The sequence below is a fragment of the Aphelocoma coerulescens genome, chromosome 4A (genome assembly GCF_041296385.1).
Source record: "Aphelocoma coerulescens isolate FSJ_1873_10779 chromosome 4A, UR_Acoe_1.0, whole genome shotgun sequence".
Taxonomy (NCBI): domain Eukaryota; kingdom Metazoa; phylum Chordata; class Aves; order Passeriformes; family Corvidae; genus Aphelocoma; species Aphelocoma coerulescens.
Genome location: NC_091018.1, coordinates 6614464 through 6633007, shown reverse-complemented (window position 1 = coordinate 6633007; position 18544 = coordinate 6614464). Strand labels below are relative to the sequence as shown.

The 18544-nt window shown below is 54.8% G+C and overlaps 1 protein-coding gene across 2 annotated transcripts; it reads right to left on the bottom strand.

Annotated features, from left to right (window-relative positions):
- Nucleotides 1-4687: 4687 nt before the first annotated feature.
- On the bottom strand, nucleotides 4688-18190 carry EDA2R (ectodysplasin A2 receptor). Of its 2 annotated transcripts, none has more exons than XM_069015120.1 (9): nucleotides 18132-18190; nucleotides 13063-13168; nucleotides 12227-12405; nucleotides 11361-11446; nucleotides 11035-11199; nucleotides 10420-10566; nucleotides 9799-10277; nucleotides 9523-9571; nucleotides 4688-9130 (listed from the first exon to the last, which is right to left on the bottom strand). In XM_069015120.1, the coding sequence occupies exons 2-9, from the start codon at nucleotides 13147-13149 to the stop codon at nucleotides 8835-8837; spliced, it is 1488 nt and encodes a 495-aa protein (XP_068871221.1). In that variant the 5' UTR covers nucleotides 13150-13168; nucleotides 18132-18190; the 3' UTR covers nucleotides 4688-8834. The 2 variants fall into 2 exon arrangements, with proteins under 2 accessions (XP_068871221.1, XP_068871220.1); XM_069015119.1 differs by lacking the exon at nucleotides 18132-18190 and adding an exon at nucleotides 15827-16344.
- Nucleotides 18191-18544: the final 354 nt, after the last annotated feature.

The following is an 18544-nucleotide window of genomic DNA, read 5'->3' as shown; positions in this document are numbered from 1 at the left end:
CAGTTGCTCGTGCTGACGAGCAGTGACTGATGCCGACTGTTCCTGCATGGAGATGGCAATGGCTGCACTCCAAATAAAGTCTTTAATGCAGTGTCCTTTCCCTCTTTACGTTCGTGTTTCTATGGGAGGATATAGATTTTTCCCCGTTATTAAATTTGACACACCCTGTGTTCTATTTAAGAGAATTGCTCTAACTTGCCTCACTTTGCCTTCCATTCAGGAGAATATAAGTATTCTGCTGTCCTGCACAGCTTGCAGGGCAGGATGTAAGGATATTCACTCTCCAGGGGAACTGTTACGATTAACAGAGCAAATAAAGACCATGAATATTTAGCGATATATTCAGGCATGTCAGCTATAAATGGGAACATCTTCACCACTTGAGTAGTTCTCAGCTTCTTTGTGAAGCCAAGCTGTCAGTTTATTTGTTTTGCCTTTGTTTCTCCTGGTCACTGTGCAGGAAGAAGGGATTGAGGGGGAAGGTTGGACAAATGTCCAATTTTCCTCTCTGTAGTGTTGAGCATTGCTAACACATTCTCTGCTCCCCCTCCCCGTACAAAGTTGGGGACAGGAGCCTTTCCTCCATTTCATTTCTGTCTGTATTGATGTGTTTGTGTCCACACACACACTCTCAACACCAGGCTGCCATTTCTGACACTTTTCTGTGGCACAGGTGCTGCAGGGCAGGAGCATGACCCTGTAGGTGCCCAGGGCAGAGGGTGTGGGGCACATGCTTTGGGAATACCCTGTGGACAGGACCAGGATAAGACCATGGTGAGGAGCAAAGCAGCTTACAGCCCACCTGCTCTCGATGGAAATGTCCTTGCTCTGTTCCCTGGGTCCCATAGCACAAGGGCCTGGGCAGGATGGGAGCTCCAGCCTGGGGTCGTCTGACTTGTCTGACTTTGGAGGTAGCCAGGGCACAGACCTGGGGCATTGCTCTGACATGTTAACATTAACTGTAGGAGGTAAGAAATGATGAACATTGGCTCTGTTGTTATTGTATTTGATTGGGGTATTTATTTGTAATCCCGTAATTCCTTCAAACCAGCTCAGGGGAGAATGAGGGGGAGTGTGAAGAGGTATTTAATGGGTTGTAAAAACACTTTATTCTTTTGCTAAAATTCCATCCGTAATGCTGCTGTATTGGAAGGTAAACCAGCCCAGTACCCAGGCTACCAGCTCTCATTAAAGCACTAATTTTCACAGAGAAACAGGCTGGCCAGGCTCAAAAACCTCATTTACCACCAGGACTCGAGGCAGGAATATAGGAATTTCATTTGGGATAATAATGTATTTTTGAAGGATAATAATAATAATAATTATTGGCATCAGGTTGTCCCCAAAGACAGAGTGCTTTTTTGCCTCCAGCACAGCTCTAGGATTGGATCTGGATTTGTTTCCCCTTAAAAATGAACATCTGCTGCCAATAAAGGAATTAGGATTTTTTTTTTTTCTCGATTGTGGTGGATGTTGCTGCTCACAGTTTGGTCCTAGATGAGATAGTTTGCTCTCATTGATGTTCCCCCAAGCATTCTGCCCAGTTCCTCAGAGTTTGGCGGTTCATTTGCCCACTGAGACCATGGGTGTCGGTGGCAGTTCCTGCAGGGGCACCCAGCAGCCTTGGACACCGTGCCCCAAACATGCACTGTGATGTTTTCAGCTGCTTTTTGAAAGTCCCTGTGAGTGAGCTGACAGGTTGGGAAGGTGAGTGTGGAAAACAGAAGAAAAATAGATTTCTGCCTCCTGGCAAAAACATCCAATTCAACAATATGCTGTGAAATGTGTTTTCCTTTGCTTGTGATTGCCCTTGTGTCCTGCAGAGACTCGGTGAGGTAAGAACTGAGTCTGCAGGGGAAGCCTGGGGAAAATACAGAATGAGAAAATCAGAGAAGAAACAGTAAAAAACACCACCTGTGGGGAAGGAAAGTGGAGAAGGAAAGGAACTTGGGTATGGAAATTCAGGTCTCTCTAATGGATTTCAGTCTTCAATTTTAGCAATGGAAATTTATCTGCCTGTTCCCCCCACCCCTGTGCAGGGCCCAGGGGCACACAGAGGGCAGGTGTTTAAGGTTTCTTTACTGGTGAGCCCCTTGGTTAGGGTTAGGCAAGGAATGAAGTGTGAAAGCAGGGAAGCTGTTTGCCAGGGCGCTCCAGAGCTGTCGGTGTCATTCCCGCCCTTTTCTCAATAAATACTGCAGCTCAGGCTCCCCAGAGCAGTGTGTGCTTCCCCTCTCCTGCATGGAAAAGGGCAGCCATCCCCTCCCTGTAACGACAGCATTTCAATCAGTGCTTTAACAAAATGTTGTTCTTAATCCAGGTCATCTCAGGCCAATGCAAACATAGGGCTTTAGTAAAAAGTGCAACTGTGAAAGCTCTTCTTCTGTGCCCTCAGAATCTGCATGAGGGAGATCTAGAAAGCTCATCTGAGTTCACTGTCCACAGACCATGCTGTCCTTCTTAACACAGAACTCATTAATTAATCTGGTTCTAGGCAGGATCCCACCTGGAACACTTCATTTGTGAGAGCACTTCTTCACCCTGGCCAGCCCCCTTCACCAGCTCCCCTTTGCCACTCAGTGCTCATGGGGAGAAGGACATGCCCTCAGAGCGGGGGTCGCCTGTGACAAGGATACAAAGATCTCATGTGACTTGCAATCTCACCTCAGCAGGTCTGAGATAAGCTCTGCTGAGGGGTCACTGTCCACACAAGGACAGAGCCACAGTCCCTACCTCTGCAGGTACATTTAGGGTGTGCAGGTGAGGTATCCATACCCCACACTTTTCACTGGAGCTCTTAAAGCAAACCCCCATCGGTCAGGAACATGTGGCTCAGTAGGACTGCTGGCTGCGATCTGTGGCTGCTGGGAGCAGCAGGACAGACGTCTGCCTTCCTGCTCCAAAGACAGCTCAGGAGAAGGCCTGGTGCATGTGCCTTGTCTGGGCCAAACAGCATTCCCTGGCATTCCCTTGGTAGCTGGAGGCTCACCAAGCTGTGAGTGCCTTTGCACAGCTCTGCATCCCAGCTGGAGATGTTCCTGCTGGAGGCAGCTGAGGTAAGGACCGGGTACCCCAGCACCCTGACATGCTGCCAACCTCTCTGTGAAGTGTGGCTGAGGCGGCACCAGGACTGGGGGTGGGAGCCAGCCTTGTAGTGGCCACCAAGGAATGGGTCCTCAACCCCACACTTCTCTGCTCACATGGAGCACGTGTGTTTATCTGCCAGCTCTGCTTCACAGGAGCTACCTCTTATCCCAGGGTGGAGTACGAGAATCCCAAGTACTTTGAGGGGAACATGACTGATTTATCATTGCTCCTTGGGCTTCAGCCAAAAACAAGGCAAGACCGGACAACACAAGCGCTCTGAGGTGAGGAGCAGAGTGGGTGTAAACCTCGTGTTCACTGGGAGTTCCTGCCTTGGGTGGGAGTGTCTGCTCTGCATGGGAGGGGTGCCCCTGTTCTTTCAGAGGAGCAGACCTGAGGTGCGGCCAAACCCACCCACCCTTTACCTACTGCAGTGTGTGCAGTCACCTGAGAATGCAGAGTCTGGGTGGTTACAACCCTAGAGCCAGGAATCACTTGAAGCTAAGGCATGGCATGCCTTGAATTCCCACCCCAAAAGCATGCAGGAAGCTGCTCTCCCCAATGGACACCTCTGGCCCTCTCCTCTTGCAGTGACAGTGACCTTGGCCAAGTGACAGGTGCAGGCAGAGCTCTGGGCTCAGGTCACCCATGGGAGGGCCACAGCACCCTGCCCACACCTTCTGCCTTGGGGTGCAGGCATGGACACAGGGATCATCACCCCTTGCAGACTGTGGTGAGGTTGGGTGCTCTCAGAACACCTGGGCTGCACCATGTGGAGCGTCTGGGATAACAGGCTCCAGGCACCCACATACTCCACAGAAAAGGCTTCTTTGGAAACTGTGGATGCTGAGTACCTGTACCATTGCATGGCTTTGTGTTTGGTGGTGGATGACTGGTTCTTCTGGGCCCTGACTGGAGGCTGTGCTGTCCGTAGCTGTTATCCTGTGGTACGACAGAGGCAGCAAGGGCTGCAGACACAGCACTGCATGGGGATCCTCACACACAGGACGAGCTGCAGCACTGCAAGCACTCATAGAGCCTGCCAGAGTTTGGACAAGTATCACAGCTTTAATTAGACCAGAAACATCCTTCATACTAATAATTATTTTAAACAGATCAGTGTAAGGGCATGAACAGGCTTAATGAACCCATAATTACCGACCTTAAACAGCAACTGCTCCTCAGCGAAGCTTCAGGAATGGGAGTTCCTTGGGCATTGCTTAGGGGTCTCTGCCTCCCCCTGTCCCCAGGCCATGCTGTGAACCACACCTGAGACTTAGCCCCTCTGGGGAATGTTAAACCCACCCAAAATCAAAAGCTGATGCCTGTGGTTGGGGCAGATGCCCTCTGGAGACCCTGAGGGTACGGGCCCAGGACCACGGCCACCCCATCCAGCAGCACCCACTCCAGCCCCTCCCGCCTGTTCCCACACCAGGGGATGAGGCTGATGGCCTCAGCTGCTGCAGCATCTCTCTGAGAAGTGCTGCCTGCCCTGCCAGACAGGGCCCTCCAGCCCCCACTGGCCCCTGCAGCATCAGCTCCCACCAGCAGGCGAGGAATCAAAAGAGAGGAGAGGAATCAAAACTCACCAAACATCACCATGTCTGGCTCCAAAATTTATTGAACTACAAACACACATCACTCGAGAGCACCAGGTCTGGAGGAATGTGGGGGACCATCCCCCTTCCATTAACAGAGGGCAGGAGCTTCAGCTTCTACTTCATTTGAACACAGACAACACCCCAAACCCAACAGAAACAACACTACAGCAGAATTACAACAGTAACGGCGCAGAATTTACAAAAATATAAATAACCTATTCGTAACCTTAAAGAAAAATAACATCTACCATTAAAAAACAAGTATTCCCTTGGGTAAACCATGGCTACAGAAATGTAGTGATTTTTTTTTTTTTTTTTGAAAAGCACCAGAGTCTGAAGTATCAAATAATCCAACATGGAGAGGGTATCCCCCCCAGCACTTGCAGACTCTTCCAAGAAGTGTGCCCAGATCAGTAACACCAAGTTTTCTTCAGTATCGCCTATTTCCGTAAAAGCACATTGGAGGGACAGCTCTCATGAGCCCCCTGTTCAGGAACAGCACCCAAGGCATGTTCATCAATTGTTCATCAGAATAAACACTTTAACAACACTGAAGTATGTGCCTATTTTAAGTCTATGCTTAAGAGCTTCCCAGAACAGTGCTGGATTTAAACTTATCATACAAATTCCTCTGCAAATCAGACTTCCAGGCAAGACTGGTGTGGAAACCAATCACTTGTAAAAAAACAACCCCATTGCACTGGAGTGTTTCCACCCTTCAGTCCCAGCTCAAGTTTGCACAGATGCAGAGTCATTTGGTTTCTTTCACCTCTCTGTGAGCCATGCCAGCTTGGCACAAATGGCTTTCTGAGGCTGTGATGTGAGATCCAGCACTTCAGGAATTTCCCTCCCTTACATTCCATGTATTATGTTGAAAATACTATTAAAAAGCAAAAGTCAAGTATCAAGTCCATTGGTTCCCCACTGAAGCAGTTCCCTGCCCAGGGATCACCACTGCTCTGATGTCCAAGTCACAGCGTTATCACGGTTTTCAAGGCTCTCATGGTTCCCTGAGGGCTCTGGCTGGGCTCGAGGCAGCCTGGCCAAAGGGTCTTACGGTGGGCAAAAGGCTACCTGTTGAACTTTTGGCCCTTGTAAACACAGCTGGTTTTGTCACCACAGCTGAAGGAAGGTGCCTGCATGGACACAGTGACAGCGGGGAGCAGCCCTTGGCTGGGAGCTGGGGGAACCTCACTGCTGAAAAGCCACATCCTGCAACACTCCTGTGCAGTGTCCAGCCCTGCTGGAGCACCAGCCAGTATGACTTGCACTGATACCATGTGTGGGGCTGTGTGGGGGAACCGAGAACAGTTCAAACACATCTAAAACCAGCCCCTGCTAACCAGTGCTGAGGCAGCACACTCAGCGGCATGGCCAGGCCTGATGGGCAGCGCCAGTGAGGCAGGAGCTGTGGCATGGCACACACCCACCCTACACACCCTGTGTGGCACGGCCCATACCCATACACAGCACAGCACACACCCACCCAATGCGCTGCACCCTCAAGGCAGGGGTTAAGTTTGGACTGTAAGTAATACTGCTCAGACATCAAACAACTGAAAAATAATAGTTTACCTTAAAAGCTATGAAGGAAATGGGGTTGATTTCTTTATAAAAGTGAGTAAAAAACCCAAACAAATGAACTAAAGCCTCATTCCATTTGCTTGGCCCAGAGACCCACCCCAGCACACCAGTGGAGCTGCCCAGCATGAGAAGAGATTTGCAGCACACACCTGTAATATGTCCCCGATATTCACAGCTTTAATTTACCAGCCCTTCCTGCCCATCTCTTACTCCTGACACTGCCCTGTGACAGGAGCAGGCTGGCTCTGCCATCCTACCCAGCTGCCACAACTCTGTGCACTCCAAGTGATCACACACTGGCGGCACCGGTGACACAGGAACACACAGGACAAGCTGCCCAGGCCAGTTCCAACTTCAAAGCCAGGGCCGGCAAGCTGAGCTGCAGGGAGGCTCTTACTCAGATGCAGCGGGTAAAGTTATTTTCCTTCCCACAGGAAGTGACTATGTCTACAAAGGGATTAAATATTTATTGGATTTTGTGAGGTGATTAAACCCAGCACTCTCCATGCCACAGAAAAGCCTCAAACAGGAAATCCCTGGCCCCAGGCTGCGTGTGCTGCAGCAACACTCCCGGCTGCTCCCTAACAGCCCAAGAGTGCAGCAAGAGTCTGACTAATCCTGGCCCCACATGGCACAAGGTTCAACGCTGTGGGTCTTGGGGAGCAAAGAGCAGTAAAACGGCCTTGACTGTGGAAGAAACAAGCAGTGAGAGAAAGTGCCGGGTCCAGCTGAAACTGCCCATGCCTTTGCTTATCTGAGCACGTCCTGGGCACATTCAAGCCCCAACATCATTAAACAGGAAAGGGAAACACCAGCAGCTATTAATACCCAGGGTGTGGAGGATGTCTGCCCTCCTAGAAGGGTACCTGCTTCTTTCAGGTACTGTGGTCAGATAAAGGAGAATTCTGTGGGCTCAGCCGAGGGGGCCTGGGGAGGGGCAGCTGGCAGTAGGGTAACAGTGCCACTTGCTGGTGACTGCCACACCACTGGCTTGGCCTGAGACCCCGGTGACAGACACGACAGCAGAAAGCACTCAGCAGACCCAGCCACGGCAGTGAGGATCAAAGCAACAGATGCAGAACAAACGTCAGCAGCTCAGCCCCAGGGATGCTGTCTGGGACTCTCGGGCCAGCTAGGGTGACATTTATCAGAGAGTATCCTGAGTTGGAAGGGACCACAAAGACCATGGAGTCTGACTCTGAAGTGAATGGCCCACACAGGGATCGAAGCCTCACCGTGGTGTCATTAGCACCGCGCTCTGCCAGGCGCTGAGCCACCGCTCCAGCCCTGCCGGCAGCTGCTCCGCCCGTGACCCCGGCGGGAGCGGCCCCTGCAGGCCCGGCGTGCCTGGCCGCCCCCGCACCGCTGGGCCCCGCTCAGGAACGTGCCCCCGCTCCTCTCGAGGGCCGCCAGCAGAGCCTCAGTGGCCAGGGCAGGCCGAGAGCAGCCCAGCTGCCCGCAGCCCCCAGGCTGCAGGCACAACACCGAAATCAGGGTGACCAGTGACGGCAAGACCATGGCAAGCTCTGACAAATCCCCCCCGATAAAATACCAAGCAGAAGCACGCTCCCCCTTCCCAGTAGCAACTCCAAGGAATGAGAAATCAGGCCATTTTTAGTCAGGAAAAAAAAAAAGAAAAATATTATTTTAAAAGAGGAGGAGCTTCTGGAGCTCCTGCTGTGGCTGGCACAGGAACGTCACTGCTGCCTGTGACCAGTTACAGCTTCAGCCCTCAGCTGCCTCCCGCTCCCCAGGGTATGGCGGTGCAGCGTCCCTGCCCCTGACACCCTGTGCCACCGCAGGCAGTTTGCGAAGCCTTGGAGGTGATGGGCAGTGAACAGCCACAGGGCTGGGGTGAGCCAGCACCTGCCCATGGCCAGCAGCCACAGCCCCACAACAAGGACATACATCAGCTCATCCTGGCAATCAGTCCAAAACTCCTGCCAGGGTACTGCACCACACCACAAATGGGCACAAGAGGAATGTGCCAGGGTGGCACAGGGGGACAAAGGCTGGAGCCCGGCATACCAGCCAAGGCCAGGTTCTCTGCCATGGAAATTACAGCACAGAGGGAGAGAAGCAACTGAAAAGTAAATTGGGAAAGTGGCAACTGACACCTGGGAAAGCAGAGCATGGGCCAGAGGAAGGATGGGAAAGCTGGAATGGAAGAGAGGTAATGGCTGGGCTTATAGGAGGGCACTGCCCGTGGAGCCTGAGTCCCATGGCTGAGGGACCCCATAGCAACAGTGGGGCATGACAGGGCTCACTGCACAGCCAGAGCAGCACAGCACGGGCAGCACAGCGACTGACGGGCAAGGGTGTCACAGCCAGAGAAAAACAGCCTCTGTAAGGGCCTGAGCAAGCCCTCCCCCACAGAGCTGGTAAAAGGCACAGCTGTGCTTCCTGGAACCCCTGTGCAGGGGGGTGTCGCATTGTGTCCTTCCATTCCATGATGCAAAGACCATCTCTATGTTCTCCTGCCATGCACACCAGGGATGTTATGTGACTGCAGGCCACTGGATCCTCTCCACACCAGCAACAGTGCATGGAGCTTCCTCAGTCCCTCTAGCGCTGGCGGTCTGGAGTGGGGCTGAGTGTGAAGTGGTCGCAGAGGAGGAGCAAGGCGTCAAACCTCTGGAGCCGCTGCAGCGCCTGCGCCAGCAGTGGGACAGTGACCGTGGCTCCCGCGTAGGTGAAGTGTGTGACCAGCTGCTCAAACCCCGAAATCCGTCCCAGCAACTGGGGCATGAGCCCCAGCTCCAGTGCCACGTGGCTGAAGTTCTTCACACCGTTCAAGGAAGGGTCCAACAAGAATGCAAGTGACTGCACCAAGGAATGGGGCAGCTCCGCTATTGGGAGACCTGGGGGCAGCAACACAGCGAAGCTGGGTTAGTACCCATCCTACTCAGACAGGGTAAGGGCAAAGAGAACAGCCAGTCTTCAGCCTTAGCCCCTGCCAAGCAGGTGAAAACCACCCTGCCAGGACAGTATCTCCTCCAACATCACTTTTAGAGTTCAGCAACATGGAGCTGGCTCAGTCTTGGGAAAGCTGGTAACAGCTGGGCCACCTGCCCGCAGGCCACTCAAGGCAGCATCACAGAAAATGTACCCTAGGGACCAGCACCAAAGGCCACAAGTCAGGTAAGTCCCTGGTAGGGACATGGTGGGCTTCTGGAGGAGCTCCCTTCCAAGAACCTGCCTCTCTGATATGCCAGTACTTGGAGAACAAAGGTGAGACTGGAAAGCCACTTACCCTTGGCCGTGCTGCTGATCTGAGTCACCAGGCTCTGGGCATCATCCACCTAGCGAGACAAAGACCCCAAGGTTGGTGGCAGTCTGCTGAGAACAGCAACGCCTGGCACTGTTCCCAGGGCCGTCACAGGGGCTCAGGGAATGGTGCTTCTCCTCCAGCCTTATCACCCCATACTAACATACTTCAGTCCATGTTCCTACCCCTATGTTAAGCCCAGCCCCTGTGCCCAAGCCTTGGGCAACTGGCAGTAGTTCTGAGGAGTGATGAGGAACTTACCAGCTGCTCCCCCTGTGGGATTTCAGCTGTGGGCAAGTGATGAGCCCTCTCCTGCACTACACCACCGCTCTCTGCTGGAATCCTCTTCATCGCCTGGCTTGCTGCATCCTCCAGCCGCTCGCCACCCATGAACTCTGCCTGGGTGGAGAACTTTTGGAGGTCCAGCTCAGTGCACTCCACTGGTGCATGTGGCCACTTGTGCTGCATCTCAGAGGCACAGGAGGAGAGGGGGGCCAGGGCCTCCACTGGGCCCGGCCGGTCCTGTCTGGGGGTGGGGGGCGGCAGGACCCCGTCCAGGCAGTCGCTGTGGCCTGAGGCCCGGATGAGGGGCTGGCTTTCCAGGAGGCTCCTGCCCAGCTGGGCTTTGGAGGCAGTGCTGATTGCAATGGCTGGTGGCAAGTCCATCTCTGGCTGGAGAGAGGGAAGCTGGAGACCCACAGCTTCCCCATCCGAAATGAACTGCACTGCTTCCACAGGGCCTGGAACCAGAAACCAGCACAGATCAGTGGAGCTCACCATCCAGCTCCATCCTTCCTGCCTAAGGGCATCTCATCCTGGAACCATATGAGCTGGAACCCAGCACCACCCTCCCTCCCCAGGGAAGGCAGCAAGAGCAGGTACCTTCTGCCTGCCTGTAGCAAGGGCTCAAGTTCTTCACACCCAGACAGCAGGGTCCAGACATCTGCTCCTCACACAGGAACCTGCCGGGCGCTGCTGCAGTCGGGAATGTTGCTCGCTGGCCCGAGAAGTTCTGAGTCCTCAGGAAGACTTGGAGGATAGAAGAGAAACAGCCTGAGCAAAGGCTTGGCTCACTTCCCTAGCATGTCCTCAGCCCTGTGGTATGTCTGCCAGCAAGGAGCTGGGAGCCAGCAGCTCCCCAGCACGCTGCTGGATGCCATCCTGCCCCAACCCTGGCCACCAAACCTACAGCCCTCTTCCTTCAGCAGAAAAGAGCCACCCAACTGAGAAACCTCAGAAGGGAGGATCGCCAGTTCCGACTGTGAAATGGCCTCCTCCTCCTCCTGATGGCCCTAAGAAGGAGGGAGGCTCCTCTGTGTCACTGAGCAGGAAAAGTACATGAGAGGTCCTGCAGGCATGAGAAGCAGGATGAGGTGTCTATTCTGTACGAGGTGAGGAACAGCTGGGTTACTGTGCTGTGAAAGCGGCAATGCTCTACACAGCAAGAAGGGGCCATGGGCACGGGTGAACGGCATGGCAAGAAGAGCACCAACTCACCTCTCTGGCACTGGCTTTTCCAGAATCGCCTGCAGTAGATGATGGAGAGTGCCAGAAGCACCAGGACGATGATGACCAGGGCGCTGCTGGTCAGTGCAAGAAGGGCTGTGTCCTGTGGTGGTACAGTAGGGACAGCGACCTTCACCAGGTTTGGTCTGGACCGACCTGCAAACAGCCACAAAGCGCTGGAGCCAAACTCCGAGGCTTGGACCAGCACTTCCCTGCCATCCCTCGTCACATGCCATGACCGTGCCGCCTCCAGTGGGGCTGTGGCTCCACTGTGCCCACATCACCTGCCCTGACCCCACCAGCGTGGGGGCACCTACACTGTGGCTCAGAGGATGGCGTCTGCTTGGTGCAGGGAATGCACTCCCACTCCAGCTGCCCGCTGATCCGTGCCTTCCGGTAAAACCTGCCAACAGAGCAGACGGGCTCAGCAGAGCCTGGCCCCCACCGAGCTCCCGCCACCCTGGCTGTGCAGCCAGCTGTGCCACCCACCCCGCAGCAGAGGGGGACAGCTGACCCCGCACTCCTGCCTGGCTGGCAACAGGAGCAACAGGACTCTCATCACTGGCTAGAGCCACATCACACCTACTTGTTCATGTCCAGCCATTTGTCAAGAAGCAACATCTTTCCAACAGCCCCCCACTCCCACATCTGCTGAAGTGGATTATACTGATTAATAGCTCCTCAAAGGGCCAGGAACACCCCAGCTACAGCTCTGTCTGAGAAGAGGTTCACACACTGGAACCCTGACTCGCTCCTGTCCCAGACCCACTGCTGGCCACCCCTGAGCTGGGCACAGGCTAGCTGTATGCAGCCATTTCATTTCAGTAAGCCCTTAAACCCCCTCTTTGAGGACTAGCAACCATAGTGGTCTACAACCCCTCATCTTCCAGGGCTCAGCCACCCCGGTGTCTACAGAACAATTTGAGTCTGGAAGTTTTCTTTCATGGCTCATTTACAGGAGCCTTCAGGTTCCCTTCTCTGTAGCTACAACAGGACCCACCAGACGAGTCTGACTTCCATGTCATTAGCAGTGTCCTCACAGAAGCATCACTGGGTCACCAGGCTCCTCTTAGGTCCCATGTGGGACCATGGGTAGCCTCAGGTAAAGCCCCCTCTGCCCAGCCCCTCCCTGCCTGCCCCCAGGTGTGGCCGCGGTGGCTCTGCTCGGGCCGGCCCCGCTCACCCCGGCAGGCATTCCCCGCAGACCGCGTCGGCCGTCGCCGTGCAGTTGGACTTCTGGAGGCGGTTTATGAGGGCACAGGACAGGCAGGGCTTGCAGCCGTGATGTCCCCAGCGGTCCTTGAACTTCCTGGGAGGGCAGGCCACACACTGCGCGTCCCCGCCACTGCCATCGCCACAGTCCTGCAAGGCACAAGGGTAGGGACATGGCTGTGGTGAGGGGCCACCACGGGTTCCAAATGGTACTGAGGGGAACAGTGTTCCTTCTTGGGGGGCAAAGGGTGGCAGGGTCACCTCTCACGTGTGGGGTCCTCAGAACCCAGCTGAGAGCAGCCACCACCAGTGCAGCTCCCAGGAGACACTCAGGGACCCTGTGTGCTGCCCAGCTGGGGCCCGCCGGTGCGCTTTGGGTGTTGGAAAGCTCCAGCAGCACCGAGCCCCAGGAGGCACCGCCAGGGGAACCCTGCTGGCACTCCCACCAGTGAGGCCAGGCTGCTGCCCTGCAGCAGTGTCCTGCTGGCACTCACCCATGTGCAGCCAAGCCACGCAGTGTGACCTTGCTTGGGGCTACAATCCAGAGGAAATTTAGACTTCCATCAGCAAAAAAGGAAATCAGGTTGCTCCTTGTGCTGCCTTAAATCCCTCACCACCTCCTGCTTCCATTGTCTCACCCTTCTACCAGGGTAAGTGAAACAATCCACCATTCCATCCTACTAAGTCTTACCTCTTCCCAACATGCTGGGACCTAAGATCATCTTTCTGAAGGGAGGTTGGCAGAGGATACACCCAGCTGGATGCCACCCATGATGATTTCTGCTCCTTAAAGAGAAGTCAATTTACCTTGGAAAGCTCCTGCCCGGGCATGCACTTTCTGCAGGGGACACATTTCTTCTGGTCATCCAGGTACTCACTCTCTTGGCAGGCCATTGTGATGAAGAGGAGAGAGCTTGGGGAGGAGAGTAACAGAAGGCAGAGGGATCAAAGCCAGCCTTAACACATTTGGGATGAGCAGTGTGCCCATCTCTGGGTGGACATTTCCACCTGGCCAGGATAGCAACCGACACTGCTGTGCACCATGAGTGGGACTTGGGCAGGAGGTAATTCCTGGCTCACTCCACATGGCTTCATCAGTGCCAGGCTTCCCAGCAAGGCAGGTGATGGGCTGCCCCATTCGCACAGCCTCACAATGCAGCAAATGAAATTTCAGTCACAGTATTGAAGTATTGACCACTAACTGCTCAGGTCACCAGTGGATTCTGCCAGCCCCAGCCATGGCTCTGGGTACCACAGACAATCAGTAGAGAGCTCAGCCCCAGCACAGGCTCAGCAAAGCCCCAGCTTCAGGATCCAGCAGCCCAGCTCTGGCCAACAAGGCTGCATTGGTGTGACAGCACCAAATGCTGGTGGCTGATGTGTCCCTGGCAGAACAGGACACGCTTCCCTCCACACACCCTGCACCCCCAGCAGAATGGGGGACACACACACACACACACACACACACACACCTGTGGCCCTGCTGCTCCACCCTGGAGCTGTGCACTTGCTCAGGCTCTTGCTCCATGCATGTTTCAGCTCTGCCCAGCCTCAGTCACAGCAAACTCAGGACCAGCAGAACAAGCCCCCACCTCCCTCCAAAACACCCTCCAGAGCCTTCTCGAGGTGCATTAATGGCTCAGCTGAAGGTAACAACAGAACAAGCCCAGGAGCCACAGGGCCACACTGTCAGCAAGGGTGGCTCAAAGGGCAGCACAGGACCAGCATCTCAACCAGAGCAAGCAGACTGAAGCTACAAAATGGAGAAATTTGTTTGGAGTTTTGGGGCTGCCTGATTATTTCTGCAGATTCTAGACGAGTTTTTCCCTTGATGACAGAAAGGGAATAAAATCAGCCCTCACTAGACCAATCTCCACTTTGCTTTTCACATTACCTTGAGCAGAAAATAAGGAGAGAAACTGTTCAACCTGCCTTGGGAACAAGTTCTCAACACCCATCAGGAATAGTGAACACCTTTTGGAGGGCACCATCCTGAACAGCCTGAACTGACTGGGGGAACCTGGCACTTGAACTAGAGCCATCCTCTGGGAAGGAAGCTTGGCCAGATGTCTGGCCCCTGCAAGGCTCTTGCAGCAGAGGGGGATCAGCTACAGGACCCCCAGCACCCCCAGCCCCTCCTGCCACAGCTCCTTCCCCTCCCACAGCAGCATTCCTCTGCAGGCTTTTTCTGCCTCCTCTGCCTAATCCCACCACTCCCTTGCCGGTGCCTTTTGGAAGCGGACACTTGGCTGGGCTCCCCTGGCTCTGGAGGGCCGAGATTCATGGGAGATGAGGTCTGCCCAGACGAGCACAGTGCATGAGTCACCCTCACGTAGCTCCTGCTCGAAGCACATGGGCTGATACAAGATCAGCAGCCAAGTCCATGGGGACAGGCCAGGAGGAGCTGAAGGGACTAAATCTGTCTTGCAAACACCTCGAGAGGGGCATGGGCAGAGCTTATAACCAGCATAAAGGTTCCTGACACCATTGAATAAAAAAAGATTTGTCACCATCTCAGAAGGCGGTGAAGAGGGAGCTCAGTGCCACTGCCCCAGGAGACACACAGGGTTTGGTATCAGGGTTCAGCTAGAGGCTGAATGCAGGAGGGAAAATAAAAAGCAGGGAGATGGTCCCAGATGGGTGACAGGTAACTACTTTGGAGGGGCTGGCACACTGGGCAGGTGTCACCCAACCACTCTGGGAGGCCAGCATGCCAGTGGCCTGAGCCCAGCCTCTTGGTGAGTTTGGTGCCCAGAGCCCAGTTCGCCCCTGCCAGCAGGTGCCTCTGCCTCATGTGTGGGTCAGCACCACTGATGCTCTGGTCTGGAGCTTGGTTCAGGCTTTTGCTCCTAATAAGAGCAAAAGATGAATGAAACAATTGCAGGCAACAGGAAAGGAGCTCAGATACCAGAGTATGGAGGGCAAGGGACTGATTTTTACCTTCTCTCCAAAGTTCTGTAACACAAGGAAAAAAATAATGGTGAAAAAAAAACTCAACAAAACAATAAAACCCCAAACCAGCAGGGTTTTTGGTGAAACTGTCCTGTGAACACATCTTGGCCACTTTCTCTCATATATTTACAGAATTTCCCAGCCTTCCAAAGGGCCTGTAGCTGAGACAAAGCCCTCAGAGCCCCCTCCCCACAAGAACCCGGTTTAAAGCAGTTTGCCAAATACAGAAAGTTACACAGGCCAAAGGAATCCTGTGTAAGAGCCACTCCACGCACAAGGACATTTGCCAGGATTATGGAATCACTCAAGATGGAGGAGAAAGCCGTCCCCAATGTGCCAGCAGGATACTGGGCACAGAGCAGGTCTGCTGCTGCTCAAGTGTAACAATACAGGGAACAAACACTTTGTTGAATATCCAGCATGAAATTCAAAGCTGTGGGATCTTTGTCCTTCTTATTTCAACACCACCAGACTCAAGACACTTGATTTGTACATGGAGGACACATCTAAACCACCTGGTGCTGCCCTGGTATGGCAGCAACTGCAGACCACCTAATGTGTGACTGAAACAACTGGTCTTACTGAGGCAAAAGGAAAAGCCAAAATCAAGAACTCCCACCTCTTTGGGAACACATGGAGTCTCCCAGCGACTTCCAGAGCTGCACATTTTATCTGCCACCGGGGAATATAAAGGTGACACAGTAACAATGAGTATACATGGGACAGTATCAATGTAGCTGAGGTTGGGGGGGAAGAAGAGCCTCCTGCCATCAGTGCCAGATGCATGAGATGTAACTTAAAGATGTTATTAATTTGTTAAAGAACTCTTTTATTGCCTTAAAGAGACATCCTGCCTGAGCAGGAGAGCAGAATGGGCTCCCCACTGCATCAGCCCTTAAGATACCAAAACCACAAGCTCCTGAATGAGTTTCACTGCATGAGACCAAATCGTTCCAGCAGTGCCACAGCGTGAGCTGCAGTTCATCCACCCTGTGACAACACTACAGCTCAGCCATTGTCTTCTCTCTGTGAAAGTGTAATTAAAAGAAAAAAGACTATACTGGAATCCAGTCTATTTCTTCTATGTGCAGCTAATGGATTCTGGTAGGAAAATAAGGGGGAAGAAAATAGTAAGTGAAAAGGTACAAAATTAAAGTAATCAGTGAAAACATTATCACTGCTGATTCTCCCCATCTGCCCAGCAGGTACTGGGGCGGGGGGGGGGGCTGGCAGGGATGCAGGCAGGACAGGAGGAGATGGGGTGGGCTGCTTCCTGTCCCAGCCACAGACCCTGTTCCCTCAAGCCATGGGTCTCTGCTTGCCTTGGACAGGAGGTGCCCAGACCCACCCTCAGGGGCTCAGATACCCACACCCTGGTAGTAGCTCTTCCATGTCACCATGTGAGCCAGCACACCATTACAGGAGATTTCTACTCTGCTGCAGGACTGACTGGCACAGTCAGGCAGCACTATGCCTCAGATGAGACACTTGTATACATTGGAACCTAAGAACAGAGAGCTGAAATCCTAAATAAGAACTGCAAATGAAAAGCAGGGGAAAAAATGCTATCTGGAAAATATGAGTGCATGCCTCATGGCTGGCCACACTCAGTTCCAGTCTCCTGCTCAGCCATTCCCTCCCTCTGGTCTGAGCAGTGTATTCCTCATCTCCTTGTGCTACAAACCATGCTGGGAGAACCCTTGCAGCAGTGGGACTCATGTGGGCAAAGGGGTTATCACAGAAGCAAAAAAGAGGAAAAAAGGTGGAATCTGAGGCTTTCCACGTGACTTGGAAATCAGCAGATTTCCCAATCTGGAGATTCTATGCACACAATTGCCCATTAATTGTTTTATCTGGAGTGGCTGGGAACTTGTGTTTGCTTTAAGTGAAAGCACCGTGCGCTTGGGTGGAAGAGGAAGTGCTCCGGACTGCTCTCACCCCTCTTTAGCACACGGCAGGAGTCCCCAGGGCACAATGCCCACTTTCCAGTGATTTTTGCCAAGTTAGGGCTGCCCACCTTAGAGACTCACACTCTGTCTTACCAGGTATCTCAAGTAACACTTCCAAAGCTCCTATCAATTTGCATAAAACTTTGGATTTCCATTTGTTTTTTGAGCCACATCTAAATCTTAGTGACTGTCACTATCTTCCTGTAATAAGAGGAGAATCACTGAAGCCGTAAAAGCCTTCTGAGACCATGGAGTCCAACTGTTCCACCAGCACTGCTCAGGCCACCACTAACCCATGACCCCGAGTGCCACATCCACACGTCCACTAAATCTCCCCAAATGGTGACTTCACCACTACCTGTGGCAGGGCAAGAAATCTTTCGGGGAAGAAATTGTTCCTAATAGGCAACCTGAACCTACCGACCCCCGCATCTGGCAGCTGCTCGTTTCTGGAAAAAAAGGCGAGGCGAGGCTGGCGGCGGGACGGGTGCGGGGGCAGCGCGGCGCCCACGCGGGTGCCGGCCGTGGGCACGCCCCGGCGAGCGCCGGCCCGGCTCGCCCACCGCCCCCGCAGCCCGGCCAGACCCCCGCGGCCCCGCCGGCGCCCCCCGCCGCCCGCTCGGGGGAAGGCGGCACCGCGCCGGGATATGCCCGGGCACGTCCCGGCCAGGGGCTCCGCCACCCCGCATCACCCGCTCGGCACCCCCCGGGACCCTGGCTTCGGACTCCGCATCTCCCGGCCCCCGCACCCATCGGCCCGGTGCCGCCCGGCCCGGTACCGCCGGTGTTCGGAGGTGATCACGGAGCCGGCTACAGCCCACGTGTATCGCTGCCGCTGCGCTACCGGGAGCGGGACCCGCCGCAGGTCCCGCCGGGCCCCCCGACCCCGCAACCACCTCCGACGGTGACACCGGCACAGGGCAGGGTCGCAACCGCCGTGGGCGGGCGGGCAGGTGCGCGAACCCCGCGGCTTACCTGTGTACCGGCGCTAGCAGCACGGCGCGGGCCGGGACCGGGGCCGGGGCCGGGGCCGGGGCCGGGATCGGGATCGGAAGGGCGGCGGGAGCAGGAGAGACGGCACGAGCCGGAGCCGGGGCCGGGGCCGGGGCCGGGGCCGGGGCCGGGGCCGGGGCCGGGACCAGACCGCCAGCGACTCGGCGGCCCCGCGTGGAGCGGAGCGGGTCGAAGCCCGTCCCGTCCCGGGCACCGGGAGCGCCGCCGCGCCCCGCCCCGCAGCCCCCATTGGCGGCGGTGCCGCCGGGGCGGGGCGATGCCGGGGAGCGGCGCCGGCGGGGGTGGCGGGGAGCGGCGAGGCCGGGACAGGGGGGCGGCGGGGCTCAGCGCCGACCAGAGTCTGGGCACAACAAGGACGGGGCGTCCTGCTGTCA